Below are 19,798 nucleotides of genomic sequence, written 5' to 3' on the forward strand. Positions count from 1 at the left end.
GTAGTGTTCAAATAAAATTTTAGAGTGTCTGTGTAGGAAAAACTTTTGAGATTTTATATATATTCATTTAGAAATATTTATTGTACAGTTATTATGTGCCAGGCATTGTTTTTAGCACTAGGAGATACAGCAGTGAACAAAGAAAGCAAGCTGGACAATAAGCAAGTCAATAATTAAAATATATCAGGTAGTGGTAAGTCTACAGAAAAAAACAATTGAGGGGATGGATGAGATGGCCGAGGGCCCCCCACTCAGAAGGTGGCATTTAAGCCCTTCATATATGCTTGACATGCTTGAACAACAGCAAGAGGCCAGTGTGGCAGGAGCAGAGTGAGCAATGAGGAGACTAGTAGGGGATGGAGGGAGTAGAGGAGTGATCATGTGGCTCCCAGCCCTTGGCTTTTTCCCCTGAAATGATTGGAGGTTCTGAGCACAGGAGTGGTGTGCTCTGACTTGGGTTTTACAACGCAATTCTTGCTGTTGCATTGTAGGCAAGTCTGTAGAATAGCAAGGTGGAAGCAGCAAGACCAGACCAAGAAAGGATGGCTAGACCAAGGTGCTGGGGGGGGGGGGGGGGGGGCACACACAGCATGGAACATACATGCTTGTAAATAGTTTCGTTCCATCTGAATATTGACCAAGAAAAAGGACTGTGAGTTAAAGCATCAGAGACTTGAAGCCACATTGTTGCTCTGAGTTGGTTGCTCACAGTCAACCTTAGTGATTTCTGCTAACAACTCGGTGTCCTAAGAAGAGCTTTGCAAAAACTGGCTTATGTTTCCACATTTGATAGAGGCAGACCTATATAATCACTCAGAGTTTAAGTCTAGTTATATAAACTTTTTAAATAATAAAATTTATGTTCTGCATTTCATATAGTAATTGAATTTCATATAGTAACTGAAAATATAGTGTCTTCCAATGTAGGTTGAAAATTCATGCTTTGGGGTCAGCTAACTTCTTTTGACAGCTTAGTCCTTCCCTGAATAAGTCTTTTTGAATAGTTGTAAGCACCCTCCCTTCCCCCCTCTCCCCCCTAACACAGGGTACTTCAGAGTCAAGAGTCATAACAACAGGGGTCTGGTTTCTAAGTTTCCCACCTCTCAGAGGTGGCTGTGAACTCCTCTAGGTATCCTTTCAGACCAGCAAAGTTTAGTCTTTTCCAGGCTGCTCTCTCACCAATTTTATCAGGATTGTTATGCTGTCTTTAAAAACCTTAATAGAGGGGAATTATGCTCTTTATGATCTTAAAAGTTTAAATCATATTTTCTTTTCTCTTAGGAATCACCAAAATCAAGAGAGATATTGTGTTTGCTGCCAGCCTCTACTTATAAAGAGTCAGCCAAAGGAATGTGGGTTTTAAGTTCTTCACCACCTGATTACAGTTGACTACAAATGCTTGCAAATATTGATTTGGTTCTCTCATCTCAAGACAGTTGTCCTCAAACTTTTTAATATGTATTATATTTAAATCAAGCATCATTCTAAGAAAGCATATTACATACACATTTGTACATAAGCATTACATTTTTTTAATAAAAAAATGTACAGGTGGGGCATTGTTTTAGTGAAAGGCTTGAAATTCTTTCAATGAACTCAGAGCTATTAGATAACCATTGTGTTAAATGTAACTATATACACACAGGTAAAGTGGGCATCCAAGAGGTATAGCAGCAGCAGTCCCTTAAAGGTTTGTACACCGGGAAGAAAGACGCATCCTCTTGCCTTCTGGTTGCAACCATTTTCCTTTAGAAAGCAGGCCAGCTTCATCTGGACACTCAGCCACCTTCAAGGTTGGTGATTGTTCCGATAGTGATTCCCCGTCGTCGGTGTTTCGTGCAGAGTTGTATGCGAGTCCTCCTCTTTTCTTTCTTTAAAAGGAGAATTTCTCGCCTTGAAGAAATCTGATACATACACAGCCTATATAGAATAAGTTATACTTAGAATGAGGCAAAGTATTTAATGATATAATTTAAATAAATTTAAAAACCATATAAAAATGCAGTAAGTGGTTTGCACAAACAAATATAAACAAAAACGGATATACGTTACAGGGTATAGATTAAGGGTACAAAAAATTAGTGGCTCACAGAAATTTTTGTTAGAAGAGATTGTTCCAAATTGTGAGTTGCTTTGTTATGTCTTGGGCAAATAGAGTTATTCTTCACATAAATTAGTCTTTTTTCAATTCATACCAAAAAGAAAACTCTTTATAGTCAGCCTTTTATAATAAAAATATGTAGTAAGAGTTTGATAACTTTTGCAAATGAGTAAACTAGTTTTTATCTGCTGTCTATCCTAAAACAACTTTTAATAACATTGGGATTCCTACCCATGAGCAATTATTGAGCCACATTCCCTGCCTTTGCATAGTTTTCTCATTGGGAAATCCTACCCATTAGCAATTATTGAGCCACATTCCCTGCCTTTGCATAGTTTTCTCATTGGGAATTTTTTTCTACTTATTTATCCAAGTGTTTATCAGTATCAAATTGTAGGTTGCTGCCCTGTATACTTACAACTAATACTGCAACCAGAGCTCCTTGAATGAGTCCAGTCAACACATCACTCCAGTGGTGTTTATAATCAGAAACTCGAGAAAGGCCCACGTAAATGGATACAGCAACAAGAGCAAATTGCAGTGTGGGGCGTAAGAGTCTTGCCCAGTCTCCCTTCATCCTGGCTTGAAGATAAAGCTAAGAACAAGATAATAAAGAAAAGATTTTAACATACCAACTGGAAACTATATTTTATATTAAGTATCAGTACACCTCCAAAGGGTTGGTGTTTAAAATGATGAATAGTCATTAAATATTAATAATCATTACTATTAATCTTTAAATAATCAATATTACTTATTACATATGGAATAGGACTTTAGGCAAGCATTTTTGTACTCATTACTGCCTAAAAGTTAATCCTTTTAACTTTTAAAACAAAAAAAAGATTGCCCCAGTAACTTGTGTTTGGAAGAATTGATTGATTACCTATCTAGCTAGACCCCCCCCTTCAAAGGCAAGGGTTTCCGTGTTTATGACTGTCGAGGATTTCAGGGGCAGCTCCTCCACTTCCAATTCTGATTCAAAGGTAGGTGTTGTCATTAGTTCTGAGTGTTGGGATAAACTGCTAGTGTTCTGAGCACAGGTTGCCCTTAGCGTGGTCCAGGATACTGTGTTTTCTGCTCAGCCTACTAGGGAATAGTTTGCTTACTTTACTCAAACAATTCACTTGAAAGCTCCTCTAGCCTCAAATTATTTAACAGGGCAACTGAGACTAAATAAATAATCTGTATTTATAAGTAAATAGAATAATCTGCCTAAATAAGTAAAACAGGTTGTAGTTTAGTCCTGATCTAGCAAAGGAGTCTATTCTTTCAATAGCATCTGTACCCTTTAAGTTCTATCACTTTTCCATACACTGATCCGACCTTTTCCGTTGTCAACTTGCCTTTGACTTTGGGTCATATTCCTAAAGATGGTAATGTAGAAGGAATTTGGATATTTTCCTATGAACTCCTTTCAGCATCTCTGGTCTCATTAAAAAGAATTTTTTTGCCTAGTTTCTATCCAATAAGACTATACTTTTTAACATTCATTTTTAAGATTCTCCTCAATAATTTATGATTCATATACTTAACTAAATGCAGTCCTCAGAAAACAATTTATGTGGCTGTACCCATTGATGCTGCCTATTTAAAATAGACACACAAATCCATTCCCAGTTCTTTGGGCACTGCTGTGGGTGTTCTGTTCGCAGCAGCTGGCCAAGACCCAGCGGTTGTCTTAATTTTATCAAGTACTTAATAGAAGCATCTACTTCTAAAAGAGCATACCAGTTCTTGAACAGAGTCGGACTCATTAGCTGGTTTAAGTGCTGCTGGCTTTCTGCAGAACCCCCTCCCCCTTTTTTGTTTGTTGTTGTTGAAGCTATAAAAAAGTAAATAGTAAGAGGCTTGTGTCAAGATTCTGGAGTTGGGGAGATAGTTGGTTCTTGTTGAAGCAAACTTGGCATCTGACAACTGAAGCCAATTAGGTAACATAACCATGCCAGATAAGATTCGCCTCATTAGTTCTATTTTAATTGGAAACTTTCTGTTCATTTTAAGAATAGTTCCTTGCCTGAGGCTGAAGCCACTTCTTTGATATTACTGTCAAAAAGTTCAGCTGTCCCCATTGTGGTTCTTTAGTCGCCTTTTTATACAATGGTTAAAGGCATGAGTTATTCAGACTATAAATTTTTGTAGTAATTTTTTAGGAATTACAAACACTTACATGAATGCAGACAGCTTAGGGGGAACTACACCCATCGCTGCTAAGGACATAGCAAGAAAAAACAACTCTAAGATGGACTTAAGCTAGTCCTATTTGGTACTTGCAACCTAAAGGAAACTCAGAGATAGGACTTTCAAGGTCCTTCCTCACTTAGGATTCTAAAATCTCTCTAAGAATATTTTCCTTCCAAAGAACCCTGACTTTGACTCAGGTAGCTACAGACATGTTAAGTATTATTTTGCCCAAATTTCTTCATCAGCATCCCTGTGAAAAGAATGAAGTCACTTATGGATCAGTAATCGAATAAGCTCCAGTATACTTTAGGTGAAAACTTTACCCCTCCCAGCAGCTAATTTCTCCTTACACATCTACCCAAATATAGATGTTTCCCCCATCTGTGTGGACTCAGAGATTATTTCACCCTGAGGGGGTTCTGAAATTCCCCAATCGTGACTATACACCTAACCTTACACTCCGCTCTAGGCTCTGGCTCTTCTGGTGACTAATGGCCATGGCTTGAGTGCAGGCTGTGGTCACAGAACAATTCTCACCTCTAGGTGACGTTGACTAATTGAGTGTGCTTCCTATTTGCCTGTTCTCTGTTTCCTTGGGTCCAAGGTATTCAATGTAGCTCTGCGAAGGCCAGGCACTACCTACAGCCCTGCTCTTCCCTGTGAAGACTCTTCCATTTCAGTAGACCCCAAGGAGGTAAACACACTGAGTTTCTTGGACCTTGGGTCACCTGAATTCCACAGCTGACATGCCCAGAACTCTGTACTTTGACAACTCCCCTCTCATGTGGCCGGTCAAAAGTATTTCCTATATAAGCAGGTACAACAAAGCACACAATGCTGTCTTTCTTGTGGCTCCATTTCCTTAGCCTTTCTCAGGTTCTGCAGTGCCAATCTTTCTTTCAAGCTTCCACCCTCTCCAAAATCGTTAGTTCTTACTTATTGGTCTCCTTTTCCATTCTTTGACTTCGTGGGTTTATAACTTTATTATATTCCTTGTCCTTTAAGAAGGGAGAGGAAAGTATGTGTTCCTTTAAAAAGAAGTCTCTGATCCTCCATCTTTCCCTAACTGCATCAGAGAAACTGAATATCTGAAGACTCTCAGCATTGTCCTATTAGAACTAGATACAGCGACAGAGCTCATGCTTTAATGCCAGAGCTAATAATAAAAAGGTTCTGTAAAAGAGAAAGACAAACACTGTATGAGTCTGTATGATCTCACTCATATGTGGAATATAAACCAACACATGGACAGAGAAAACTGTACTGTGGTTAACGGTGGGGCGTGGGCACAAGGGGTAAAGGGAGACACGTATATGGTGATGGACAAAAACGTACAACCCAAAATTTCACAATGTTATAAACTATTAAAACATCAATTAAAAAAAAAAAAGGCTCTGTAGGTCCCTGCCTTTGCCACCTCCACTCTTCCCCTCTCCCCACACAGGCATATGTTAATCATATATGCACTAAACCCATTCAAGGTAAGGCACCTGGTGGCTTAGCTCAAGATTTAGAAGAACTTCCAGAACTCCATATCCAGTGTTGTATATGGTACCAGACAGGCTCAGCAGCAGTGTCTACAACTTTCAGAGTTCCCTTCTGGGGGAAACTGCCCATCCACAGACACAATTGAAGGGGAGCCCTGTTTGGATCACATAACCCTGGCTTCTCTTCTGGGAGGACACTGACAAGATGACTTATGACAGGCCTGACCCAGAGATCTGCTGGGCTGTATTTTCTCCCTGGAATTTATATTGGAAGTATGAAGGAGTTCTCTCTTTTCAAAAGTTGTAGAAAGGGGACCTAATGGATACATGACCGGCTACTTGCAAACTAAAGTTACGAGGAAGCAAAAGCTATGTTTAGGCAAGGAGAGCAAGCAATTTGGTAGAGAAAAGAATGGAGCAGAGTGGCAGCCACGCTGAAAACCCAGGTAGCCAATGGAGACACATGGAGAAAGTTCAGTTCCTGGCAGTGTGCTAGTCCTGATCCACGTGTATCTTTACTATAAACCATCGTTTCCTCTAGGAGGTCTAAAGTGAGTCAGCTGTTTACAACCAAAAGATAAAAAAGCTAATTAACAGCCTCCTCTGTGTTTAACCAAAATCCTGTTTTGTTTTTTAATTTGGATTTCTCTGATTCAAATGATGAAGAGTTTTACTTTTTATAAGTACTTCCTTCGATTGAGAAGGAAAACAGTCTGTTTATACACCTGGGTTCAAACAGTGAGAAAAAGTTAGAAAAATAAAATCCCATCAGAGCAAACATACTGAATGTCCACTAAAGGCACCATTACAAGAGAACTGTGGCACTGGGCATGGGATTTACTTCCATGACTTTTTTCTACAAACAGCACAAGAGTGTGAGTCCCTAAACCAAATGGCTTATCTATCTATCTATCTATCACTCTCCTCGGGCCCATTGTTAGATTCTTCTCTGAACATGCTTCAGTTTGGCCTAACTGACTTGTCCAATGGTTTTTTTCAGTCAGCTGCGGGTGGGAAGGAGAGGGAGGAGATAATGCTTGGTGAAAGATTCTAGCCTCTGGATCCCTCCCCCAATCCTAACATCAACTTTCTGGTGAAGGAAGCTCCAAAGTAGAAAGTTCACAACTAGAAATAAGAGACAGGCTGGAAAAGGCAGAACAGAAGCAATAAACTGCAGCTCCACAGAGAGAGACAAAAGCTTTACACCTTGATACTGCAGGCTTCATGAAATCCCAGTGCAGGACAGCAAAGGGAACAAGGAAAACAAATGAAAGGGAACAAGGATGAAAACAAATTCTTCTGGCAGGGCTCCAATCATGGCAAAGAGGGTTTTGTAACTAGAGCAATCCACAAAACTCCAGTCAGCAGCAGACTTCCTGGTTGAGGTCAAGAGGCAGGTAGAAAAGAGGGCCTAATCCAGGGATGTAAATTGGGGGATTTGCAGAGCTAACAGTTTTTAAGAGGAGGAACAAGGGAAATTAACACAAGGGTTAGCCCAGGACAGAGAATGGATGGGAGAGAATGCCCAGTTAACTGCCCAGACCAAAAAGGCTTTGCTTAGAAAGGACTATCTCCTCTGCCTATCTCTGCCCACAAATTTGAACACTGTCCTGAAATATTTAAGAAAAGAATCATGTTTATAAACTGAGCCTGCCACTAGTGTCATCCTGCTGTAACATACAGGAAAAGGCAAGAGGCATGTGGTTTCCAGGAGACACAAATTGGGAATGAAGAAGAGTTAATAGGAAAAACAAAGATACAGTATACACTTCACTAACCTTTATACTACTCCCTCCCCCAATTTTCATCTATTAAAAGGGGCAGGATAGACAAATACCACAGGAGGATGTGATATGGAGAGGGAGTCACCTCAAGGCCTCAAAAGGAAACCACAGTACAGCCCATCTCTATTCCTCCCTGTCTTAGTAGGAGAAGCTATGTTTGAACCTGACCAGACAGGGATTCAAATCAAGAGCTCAGCAAATCAAATACAACCACTGATCGTGCATAGCCCGGTTTTAGAAAGCAGAAACTAGTTTGAGAATTCACCTTAGGATCCACCAGTGTCATCTAGGAATGCCCCTCTTTGAAACTAGGCATCACTACTGGCCCTTGAGAAAAGGAAGGTCCCAGGCGTAGTTTTTGCCTCCAAGAAGAGCAAACAGCAAGGGTTAGCTTTCTGAGCCACTGTTCAAGGTAGGGCTTCTGGTCAGGAAAACCCCAGGTAAATCTTACTGCTCAGTGCAGGGTCAGGTATCCAATCTCTCTTCGATAGAAGCAAAGTAAAACCTTCTACTGAAAATGGGTTGGAAATAAGCTAGTATGTCCAATATTTTTAAAGAAATAAAAGCTTCTTAGCTGGGATATTACTAGAGATTCATAAAGGCAATGTCTTATTCCTTAAAGCAATAAGGACAGAAGGGGTCAATTTGCTCAAAATAACCAGACATTCTAGCCCACAGAGGAGGAGCCTTGTAGGAAGAAGCTCCACCATGCAGGCAGCAAATGCTTCACTGCCAAATGCAGAGAAGCCTGCCTCCTAACCTTTATATAACACTTGTGGATCACTTTATGAAGAGCCTCACAATAGCTTTATGGGGTAGACAAAGAAGACCTGGTCAAATAGGACTTTTCATTGCACAGGGTGACATTGGAAAAAAATTAGGTGTACACATTTTTCCTTTTCTGTAAAAAATAATGATATATACTTTGTGTGTGTGTGTGTGTGTGTGTGTGTGTGTGTGTGTGTGAGGAAGATGAGCCCTGAGCTAACATCTGTTGCTAATCCTCCTCTTTTTTGTTGAGGAAGATTGGCCCTGGGCTAACATCCATGCCCATCTTCCTCTACTTTATATGGGATGCCGCCACAGCATGGCTTGATAAACGTAGGTCTGCACCCGGGATCCAAACCGGCAAATCTCAGGCTACCGAAGCAGAGCACGCGAACTTAACCACTATGCCACCGGGCCGGCCCAACTTTTTTCTTTAAATAAGTAAATTCAATGTCTATGACACTGCTTTGGCATTCTCTCATTACTATCATCAAAGGGTAGGATATAACCTTTTTGCCCAAAATTTCTGAAAAAACATTTAGCTTCCATTAAAGGAGCTAATTGTACTATCTCACCTTTAAAATCTGATTGTTAAACAAGATATTTTTTGAAGCTGGTTTATTTTTATTTTGCCTTTCCTTGACTGACCCTGTAACACTTAACTGCAAAATGCTATTGTCTCATAAAGTCTCTTAATACTCTATTCTTAAAAATAGGAGTTTTTTTTTTCACTTTCAACTAGCGTCAAGGGGTTACTTGTGAGCTAAGAAGGGTTTTCATACTTTTAAAGTGTTTACATAAGAATATGCAACTGAGACGGTACGTGGCCTACAAAGCCTCAATATTATCTGACTTTTTACTGAAAAAATCTGCCAGGCCCTGAACTAGACTAACCATAGTATGGTCAACACAAAGAACATACCTTGGTGGACTTATTTTGAAACACTGCTTCTAAGACCAAGCCAGGCAAACCAGTGTATTGTTCCACCTACATCTGATGACAGATCTGGCCAGGAGAACACTATCAGGCAGGCCTCAGTTTAGTCTTCTCTAGGCTTCAATTTTACCATCTTTAGGATTCAGAGTTCCTAAATTCAGATCTCGAATCCTACCTTAAAATTAGGCAGGATTTATGTAGTTTATGGGCCATGAGTTGTTCATTTGCCCAATGCTCAGCATTAATCCACACTTAGGGAAACATCTTCATGAAATATCAACAAGGCTGGGCAGGTACATGGTCAATGCCAGATGAGTGATTGCACAAATCCTGAGGAAACTGGGTGGTGTCAAAGAGTCTGAGTAAGACTGAGATGGCAGGGAGCACTGTCCAACACAGAGGAGGGGGCAAGGCCCAGATACGAGGCCTGTGGTAGGGAGGGGAGTCTAGCTGAAGCAAAGACACTGAGAGGTACTCGGGCCCCCACAACAGTAATTTACACAGGAATTTCATAACAGGCAGTGATATAAACCACCTGGGGTTTCAGCCTGAATAGGACGGTGCTGGTTCAAGTGTTGTAGTATATTCCTCACTGTACTGAAAAAAGGACAGTCTCATACCATGGCTCTTTCCCTGAACAGTCAAGTAAATTTGGAATCTCTGGCATTCAGCCAAGTTCAAGGGGAGTCACTAAGCACATAAACTGGCTATGTATGTGTAAAGAAGCCCTGCCCTGTGCTCTCACCAGCCTAGGTGGTTTTCACGGGGGCTGACACTCCTGGCACTGTGAGTGTGCAGGGCTGGGCTGCCCGCCAGAGGAGAACAATAATGGTTACGGTATTTTCTTTAAGAGATATTTTTAACTAGAAGTTAATTTCTGGGTGTCAGGAATTCTTGACAGGTTAGTTTTGGCTATCAAAGGCTGTCTTCAGAGAGAATTTAAATGACTTTACCTCTCCACCCAAATTTGGGACTAACCCATGATGCCAAGATGCCTAGGGAAACAAGGTGAGTCATGGCATAAGGAATTTTCTTCGGGGGGCGGGGGGGTGATGGTGAAGTGTACATAAATGTGAAAGCTGGAAAGCAAGAAGACATCTGTGTATTCAGGGGCTGAAATAAAAGCTGGGGCCTACATCCACATCAAGTAAATATTTCCACTGCTTATAGTCAGTGAAATGCAGTGCATGGTTGCTCTGGCCTGCTTTCTTCTCCAGAAAGGCGTTGGTCTATGACAAACCTATTTATCTGAACTTGTTTTTCCATTATAACTTTACATCTAAATAGCTTATACTGACCCAGTTACCAAACTACAGTCCAGGTAATTTTCCCTCTGCTTACATCCTCAATTTGCCTCCTCGTATGCTCCTGGGTGTCCACAGAGCAGGCCTACCATTGAGACCCTCTATACATTAATTTCATATTTCACAAAAGAGCCCTCAGTACAAGTCTCTATTTGATCAAATATACAGATGTTTTGAGAAGGGTCAAGGGAGCAAAGAAGAAGAGCAAAAAATTCTAAGATATAGAATATGATACATCTGAGCAAATTCTTTAAAATTAAAAACAGTGGGTCAAAGTTGTGTGTCAGTCACGATTTTACTTCCAGAGATCTGCATCACCTGACTCCTTCAAAATAACTGGCCTAGGGTTCAGATCAAGTAATCAGTCAACAAAGCAAGGGAGCCTGAGTAACAAGAGACCACTAGAGAGCTTACAGACCCTACCGGCCGCCTCCCCAAACCCCTATTTCCCCACCTGTAAAAGGGTGGCAGTCATCCCTCCTCACCTGCCTCATGGGGGGTTATCAGAAAGAGTCCAAACTTAAAGTAGTGTAAATGCAAATCATCAGTGTCAACCAAACCTCAGATTCTTAGGTCTCTCCCATAAAGGAGGACTTTAAAGATACTGCCACACACACGTGAGTGACTAGCAAACCACAAAAGCTGCCTTGGTGAAGTCTGGCTCTGGGGTATACAAAATGTGTCCAAACATTCAAAAGCTGTCCAGTGTAGTCACAAACGTGCGCTTTAGGGAAAGTTCTCAGGATATTAATTAGCCATTGCCTCCCCTTCTCCCCCAGTCCCCCATGCCGTATTTAAAAAGAAACAAGGGGCCAGCCCGGTGGCGCAAGCGGTTAAGTGCACGCGCTCCGCTGCGGTGGCCTGGGGTTCGCCGGTTCGGATCCCGGGCGTGCACTGATGCACCGCTTGTCAGGCCATGCTGTGGCAGGCGTCCCATATAAGTGGAGGAAGATGGGCATGGATGTTAGCCCAGGGCCAGTCTTCCTCAGCGCAAAGAGGAGGATTGGCAGATGTTAGCTCAGGGCTGAGCTTCCTCACAAAAAATAAAAAATAAATAAAAAATAAAAAAAATAAAAAGAAACAAGTACGGTGGCTCCTTAGAGAAAGAATGTTAACTTTTCCTAGTAAGATAAATGAACAGAGGATATTAGAATAATATTTGTTCTTACTACCTGCAAATAAGTCACATTTCCCATGGCACATTTTCAGAAACATTTGGGTATGTGTTTTCAAAAGGAAGCCCTAAATTCTGCTGAATTGGTATCCTGTTGCTTCCTCACAAAATTAAATTAACATAAGATGAAAGCCTTGCGGGGCCGGCCCCGTGGCTTAGCGGTTAAGTGCGCGCGCTCCAGTGCTGGCGGCCCGGGTTCGGATCCCGGGTGTGCACTGAGGCACCGCTTCTCTGGCCATGCTGAGGCCGCGTCCCACACACAGCAACTAGAAGGCTGTGCAACTATGACATACAACTATCTACTGGGGCTTTGGGGGAAAAAAATAAATAAATAAAAATTAAAAAAAAAAAGATGAAAGCCTTACAATTTCCAGAAATGTTGACGAAGCCAAAAATTAGCTCTATTGTAATGGTCTTGAAGTTGTGGGTTTGAATTTCATATAACACAACTGCAATTTTTACATTCTTTTAGCTTTTGGAATTTGGTTTTTCAAATAAAAGCAAGATTCTGGTAAAACTGATTTTAAATTCTCTCTACATGAAACCCATTAACTCCCAGCAGTCTACTCTTAATATTACACATCATGGATTTTTAATCTAAGCATTAAATACTCATATAGCACTTACTGTGATCCAAGGGGGAAAAAAACAGGAAACAGCAAATTTACACAGCACAACTATACAAAAATCCACTTATAAAGAAAATTAAGGCAAAAATTATAGCTGATCTGTTAAGGTAGAGATTTTCTCCCCCCTCTTCTTTCCCCACCAAATTCTGGTAATTTTATACATAGACTCCACAGAGAAGACATAAAAAATAAAAGTCAATTAAACTGACCTTTAAAGACCCCTTGAATGTGCCCTCAAGCCTGATCTTCCATTAGTTACTCTTGATACACACTGATCTCTAGTTTGATATGCAAAATGTGGGTACAAATCTTTCCTAACTCTTCAATGTCGACGCTGCATAATGCGCGTGCAAACTGCCATGCTGCTGTACGGGTTAACAATTAGAATTGGACCTGGAAATTGTATAGATGACAAGCTCCTTCCCAAGCAACTAGCTCTCCCAGAAGCTGAAACCTTTCTAGTCCCATGGAAAGCAGTCTGGGAAATGTTTCAGAAAGTGGAAGGACGATCAAACCTGCTCAAATAGGAGCAACGACAGCTGCCTTCACGTCCAATAATCAAAACTCAACTTCTCGCCCCAGCAGCCCCCAGGAGGAGAGAAGTCAGGCTGTTCCGCGCCCAGCCTGAGCAGACGATGCTGGGGCGCCTGGTTAGGGTGAGGTTATCAGGCAGCAGCATCACCGTGGCCTGGTATTTCAGATCACTGACCTGCTGTGATTACACAGAAGCTCTTTGTATGTTCCAGAAAACCTCTTCAGAAAATATGTCCCAAAGTAAGGGCACACATCAACTAATTCTTAGCACCATGCTTGCAGACTTGCTGATTAACTGTTTAGGTTTCTACCACTGTCAAAAAAAAACCCTACTTCAAAAGTAAAGACTCCCTATTATCCTGAAGGTTCCCAATGCATATACAATGTGCCTGTTTGCTACTTCTAAATGAAGGACAAAAACACTTTCAAACAATTGTAACTGGCTTCGGCAGAAGAGCAGGCATCCATTCCTCTGAACTTACTGCCGCCAGCAATGGAGTCCAGTTGACTGAGAAGCTAAGCAGATGAGAACAGAGTGTTGGAGGCGGCCACAAAGGAGAGGACATCAAGACTGAACACACATATTGCACGCAGCACATAACCCTCCATCAACAGACACAAAGTACTTACTGCCACGAACAGCATGCAGTACATGGAGAATGAGGAGTGGCCTGAGTAAAAGGACAATCTAGAAGAGAAAAAAGAGAAAAGTTAATTTTCTCTCCTAGAGGTGGAGAATATCTTGCTTTCATAAATCTCCCTACCTCCCCAGTGCACACAGCTCCCTCCTCTCACCTTGAGGAATCAGGAGGGCGGGTAGGGTAACAGGACAGGAATATTAGAGAGTCCTAGGAGGGTCTGAGGTCTGATTCCTATACAGTGACATTTTATTGACGCTTTCAGGATGGGTAATGAGTCATTGAGAACAAACTTGCCAAGCATTTCTAAAGTAGTACTTGACAAGCCATGACTGGCATAAATGGCCTGACCTTATTACATATAAACTTATGTGACCATGATTTAAGTTTTATTTTCCACTTGAAGGGTTTGCCCCTGAATAACAGTAATACCCACTTTGAAACACTCAGAAGTTGACTACTTTTTAAAAAGTAAAATATCAATTTTAAAAATTTAAAATAGTGATATTTTAACATTTTAAATGGGCACACATCTTGCCTTAGATTCCCCACCAGATTAAGTGCTTTGTTTGGTATTTATTTAAAATTGTGTACTGACAGTCCTGTACCAGATGAATCCTCTCTTTCAATATTATATTCTATAAACATCTGAGTATCACCATCCTACCTAAAAATGACAGAATGCTTACAAAATTTAATTTTATGGCACTTTGGAAAAAGAAAGCTCACTAACATTGATGGTCTAAGTTCTGCTTACATAGTATTAGCAACTGATGCAGAAAAGGCAAGTATATTGATACAGTAAAAGTGCGCCATGCAAAAGATGTATCATGCAAATAATCAGAATGCTTCTCCTGACTGTTTTCCCTACATATGAATAAGAACAAAACTTAAGAGGGACAGGCTCTTAAGTGTTTTATTTATTATGCCCTGCTTGGTTCAAAAGGAATTTGGTTCCCTGGATTCAGAGAGGAGAAAAGACTCCTAAAACGTATCAGAAAGTCATGTGTGTTTGTTCAGCAACTGAGGGTAGGTGGGAGAGTGGAGATTTCTTAAGCATATATTGATGATGATTCTACCAAGAATTATGATAGTCTTTTTTGTAATCAGATACATTCCTATGAAAGAGAATATTCTAACTCCTTGTGCCAACCAGGAATTATGTAATTAAACCTGATAATTATCCTGGGTTTTATCTATGTAAAACAAGAAAAATAAAGCACTTCTGGCCTTACCAACTATTAGGCCGTAAAGAATTGATCAATACAAATCCTTATTTTAGATAATTAGAGCAGAGTTCTGTACATTTTATAGTTAGTTTCAGAAGTTATACTGAAGAGCCTACAAGTTAATAAAAGCCAATTTCAAGGACTGTCAAATCCCATCAAGCCAACATGACCATGATCACAGAAATGTTCTCAAAGCCAAGCAAGTTTCACTAAAACTTCACGTTCAGAGTATTCACTGTACCTTTTGCCACAAAATTATAAATTCCAAACTCATATAATAGTTTCGAACAGCTCTAATGCAGTCACAGGGTGATTTCATTAGTTGAAAACAAAATGCTTTCCATTTTTTATTCTGAATCCACAAACAGGTATTTTATTCAGTAGAGAATCAGCTGAAGTCCAGCTCTGACTTCAACAGACAGAGATTAAAAACATAAAGGGAGAACTCTATTCGACCTCAGTCTCTAAGTCTTCACCCACAGTAAGTTATCAAACAGATCATGGTAATATGGACTTTTATTTCTATTAAAAAGAAAACAGAGGGCTGGCCCCGTGGCTTAGCAGTTAAGTGCACGCGCTCCGCTACTGGCGGCCCGGGTTCGGATCCCGGGCGTGCACCAACGCACCGCTTCTCCGGCCATGCTGAGGCCGCGTCCCACATACAGCAACTAGAAGGATGTGCAGCTATGACATACAACTATCTACTGGGGCTTTGAGGGGAAAAATAAATAAAATTATAAAAATAAATAAAAAAAGAAAAAGAAAACAGAATAAAACACCAAAAATATAACTTCAAATTATCTTCATATTCCATACAAAACTAACTCTTTATTGGAGTCTCTAGGAGATATAGCTCTTAAAAGCATCTTATTATGTCCATAATTAACAAATGAACAAATAATTGTATGGATAGTTTAATATAACACAAAGAGTAGTTGAAATGCAGTGTTTTCATCATCCTGACCTCAACTGAAATGTTTAAGATTTTGGCCCTGACCTAAAAACCCTGCCCTGTTCTTAGATTTTAACCAGCCCTAGACTAACATCTCTCTTCATTGTAGCCCCTCTGATGAAGGCAGATAGATACCATAACAATTTAAGCCAGCTTTCCATCAAAGCTTAGGAAAGTCTTTTCAGAAAGAAAATTTACAGAGATAAAAACATATTGTGAAATGCAGTTGTTTTCACTAACTCTGGGGCACGGTCTATTAAACAATGAGCAAGTAGACTGGTCTTGACTGTGTAACCTACTATGAATGGGATTCTATTCCAAATGGCAAATTTAGGCTGATTTTTTTTTTCTTACATTTGTCAGCCAAAGCATCCCTTTCTCCTGGAGAGCTCATGAAACTTGGCCTGAACCCCAACATTATAGCCTTAAGAGTATTCATAGCCATCCACCCCGCCCCCCACCCCCAGTGTCTGTGAGTACCCACTCAATTCCTCATCCTTCCATCTCTATTCCAACATCCACATCAATGTTCAGCCTTATACACTGCGAAGACAACCAGATCCAGCCTTTATCAGTCATCAGAGGCAATCAACTCACATAAAGCCTTTCTTAATTTTTTAAAAGGGAATTTACTAATAAGTATTTTGAGGCTCATGAGGAGGTTAAATCACAAATAAATAACATCTTGCTGTTCTTCTCCTACCACCCGACTTTCTTCCCTTCCTCCTCCCCACTCCCCACACTTAAAAAGCACAAAACAGTTACACCTTTAGCTAGTCTTTTAGTTTGACAATGTCTTTCAAAATTTGTCTTGCATTCATTCTTGAATGATGGTTTTCCTGAGTATAGAATTGTAGGTTGATTTTTTTCTGATCTCTTTGAGGATATCATTATACTATCGTCTGGCATTTACTTTTGCTGTTAAAATATAAGCCATCTGCCTACAATTCCTTTCTGGGTTATGTGTCTCTTCTCTATCATCGCTCTTCCCTCCTCCACAAAGTCTTCAATATTCTGCAGTTTCACTAATCACGTACTCCTTTTATTTATCTGATTAAGTATTCGTTGAACTTCCTACGTTTGAGGATTTGTATACTTGACCAATTTGGGATAGGGCTCAGTCATTATAATATCTTTGAATATTATGTATCCTCCATCCTATTATCTTTTTCTGGGATTCTGATTTAACATGTTAGACATTTTCATTCTATCCCTCCATATCACTTAACCTTTCTTTTGTGTTTTTAATCTTGGTCTCTTCAGATCTATCTTCCACTTCAGTCCTCCCTTTCGCTGTGTCCAATCTACTTAATCAGTCTATTTTTTTAATTTAAATTACTATAGATGTATCATTTATAGAAGATCTCTCTGGTTCTTTTTCAAATCTATCTGATCAATTTTGATTCTCATCATCCTACATCATATTCTCAATCTCTTCTTATTTACTTCTATACCGTAGACGTCATACTGATTTTATGTTCTATATGGTATCTAGTATCTGCAGTCTTTGCGAGTTTATGTAGTTTGTTGTATCTGCTGACTCTCACTTAGGGTAGCTTGTTTCTGGGTACATTCACTTATATTCGAATATGAGCTCATGTCCTTGGGTCTCTTCCTGTGGGGAATCTTAGAGGCCTTGGTTTAAAGATAGTTCTTCCAGAGAAGATATGTGTTCTCTTCTGCTGGGTTCACTACCAATCCACTTTAAACTTCTTTTTTTTTTTTTTAAGCCACATAGTATGAATTCTGGCCGAGAACAGTATGACTATGGTATTGTGGTTAAGAACTCTTTTTGATAGTTCTCCCTGGGAGGATGTTGCCCTTTGGGAAGTCTTTACATTATCCATGAGACATCCATCTGTCTTTTTACTCTGCTCCGGCCTCAGCCTTTACCCCCTGTGCCCATGTTCAGAGCCTGTCAAGACTCAGGCTCTAGGCTACCAGGAATTGACACATACTTTCAGGGCACACGTCAGATCTATAGCATTAACTGACCTCAGCCTCACAAAAATTCCTTTACTCTCCCACCAGCTCAGCTATTTATTTTAAAGATTTATATGTGTTTTAAGACATATATATTTTAGTATATAATACATACAAACATGTGCATATGCATCTGTGTAATATATTATCTAGCACGTTTAGTTGAACTGTATCTAAGCATTTCTAGTCCATATTGCCAGAAACGGAAGCAGGCTTTTTTTAAACAGGACTAATAAAATGTTATCTAAAATCAATTACTTTACCAAGAGACACAACGGTTAGGCAAAAATAGTTCTTTTTAATTATACAGTGGCCAATGCTCACAGATGTTTCCAATTATTACTATTCCACCCAGTACTCACTGGGCATGTCAAAGTTGGCTCTGCTGCAAATGAGAACTTCCTTTTTTCCCCTAAAAATCATCCTGAAGTTGATTCCTAAAGCATTCCAAAGCAGAAACGTTGTCAAAAGACTGTTAATGGTTACAAGCCACTGAGTACCTTCTATGTGCACGTACTTAAAACACAGTATTTCCACTCTTTACAAAAACTCCTATGGTAGAGACTGTCAATCCTATTTTACACATAGAGAAATAGAACCTCCCAGAGGTTCAGTAACTTCCTCAAAATTCACATCTCTTTTAGGCTCAGATCTGAGTCTTCCTAACTCTTTCCCACCATGCCATAATTCCACTCCCGTGAATAGCAAGCAAACTCAGCAGCAAAGTTAATTCTGCCATCTCCGGGCAGGAAGCACCCATCAGAAAGAACAGGAGTCACAGCTTATACATGGCCACACATGTGAACGAAATACACAAAGAAAAACTTACACAATCTGTGAAAAAACAAATGTCGTCAATGTGTAAATAATCATTTTAAGAGAATACTAATTTGTCCTTTGTCTACTCTAAAGGTCAAATAAAAGGAAGTCAAACTGCAACATGAGGCATTTTCTCCAAATGTTATTTCTTTATTAAGTTTACACAACAGCAAATTAACTTGAGGGACATGATAAGTTTCCCTTCTGTGATAATCTTTAAATATGGACTGATCCTCTAAAGAAGTTAAAATATATCCCATATATGGAGGCCAGCCTGGTGGCACAAGCGGTTAAGTGCACATGCTCCGCTGCGGCGGCCCGGGGTTCGCCGGTTCAGATCCCGGGCACGGAGCGACGCACCACTTGTTAAGCCATGCTGCGGTGGCGTCCCATATAAAGTAGAGGAAGATGGGCACAGATGTTAGCCCAGGGCCAGTCTTCCTCAACAAAAAAGAGGAGGATTGGCATCGGATGTTAGCTCAGGACTGGTCTTCCTCACAAAAAAATAAAAAATATGTCCCATATAAATACACATATAAGGAATGACCTTTAGTGAACAATTTCCCAAGTATCAGTCCTACTTTATTTCAAAAGGATTTTACAACCAATAACTATGCTAAATGCTTAAGCAATGAGATATCAGGTTATTATCTAAAAACATCTCACATCTAAGATACTTGAGGAATCAAATAGGTGACGAACGGGGAAAATGGGTACCTTCATCCTGCACTGATATAAGCATACACTTTTCAGAGGGTGGTCTGGCAATCTCTATCTATATGTACAAACAACATATTTTTTGACCCAGTAATTCCACTCCAAGGCATCTATCCTAGAGAAACACACATGTGTACGAGCACAAAGATATCTGCTGCAATACCGCTGGCAACTCAAGGACCTGAGAAGACGGTTCGGTCACTGTTCTTCTGAATACCGTAAGTTAGCTAAAATGAATTAAATAACTCTACGTGAACTGACAAAAAATTATCTCCAGGACATCCTTAGAAATGTGACATTTATTTAAACCACATAAAACTATACAATTTCACATTTAATATAAAAATACATAGAAAACCAACTGAAAGGATACACACAGTGGCTCTGGGAACAGATATCAAATGGGGGTTAAAAAAACTTGCAGACTTTATAGTGATAATATTGGAAACACAACCTGTTATTACAGGGATGATACATATGAAAATATTTTTTAAAGGTAAGCAAAATATTATTGATATGCCTGCTACAAATTTCCTACAGACCTCTTCCTCACTTAAC

At 40.0% G+C, this 19,798-nt stretch overlaps 2 protein-coding genes across 8 annotated transcripts in view; one reads left to right on the top strand and one right to left on the bottom strand.

Annotated features, from left to right (window-relative positions):
• The window catches only part of MTREX (Mtr4 exosome RNA helicase), a 101,784-nt gene extending 100,211 nt beyond the window's left edge, over positions 1-1,573 (top strand). The window contains exon 27 of the mRNA XM_004422817.3: positions 1,282-1,573. Coding sequence (XP_004422874.1) covers positions 1,282-1,334 — 53 coding nt within the window. The 3' untranslated portion in view covers positions 1,335-1,573. The remainder of the gene's footprint in view (positions 1-1,281) is intronic.
• The window catches only part of PLPP1 (phospholipid phosphatase 1), a 101,043-nt gene continuing 82,687 nt past the window's right edge, over positions 1,443-19,798 (bottom strand). For all 7 annotated transcript variants that reach the window (XM_004422818.3, XM_004422819.3, XM_087443279.1 and 4 more), the window contains 3 exons: positions 13,533-13,590; positions 2,520-2,696; positions 1,443-1,920 (listed from right to left, as the gene is read on the bottom strand). In XM_004422818.3, the coding sequence (XP_004422875.1) occupies positions 1,789-1,920; positions 2,520-2,696; positions 13,533-13,590 (367 nt within the window). In that variant the 3' untranslated portion in view covers positions 1,443-1,788. The remainder of the gene's footprint in view (positions 1,921-2,519; positions 2,697-13,532; positions 13,591-19,798) is intronic.

This window comes from Ceratotherium simum, chromosome 18, assembly GCF_057802395.1.
Source record: "Ceratotherium simum simum isolate JZ-2026a chromosome 18, ASM5780239v1, whole genome shotgun sequence".
NCBI lineage: Eukaryota > Metazoa > Chordata > Mammalia > Perissodactyla > Rhinocerotidae > Ceratotherium > Ceratotherium simum.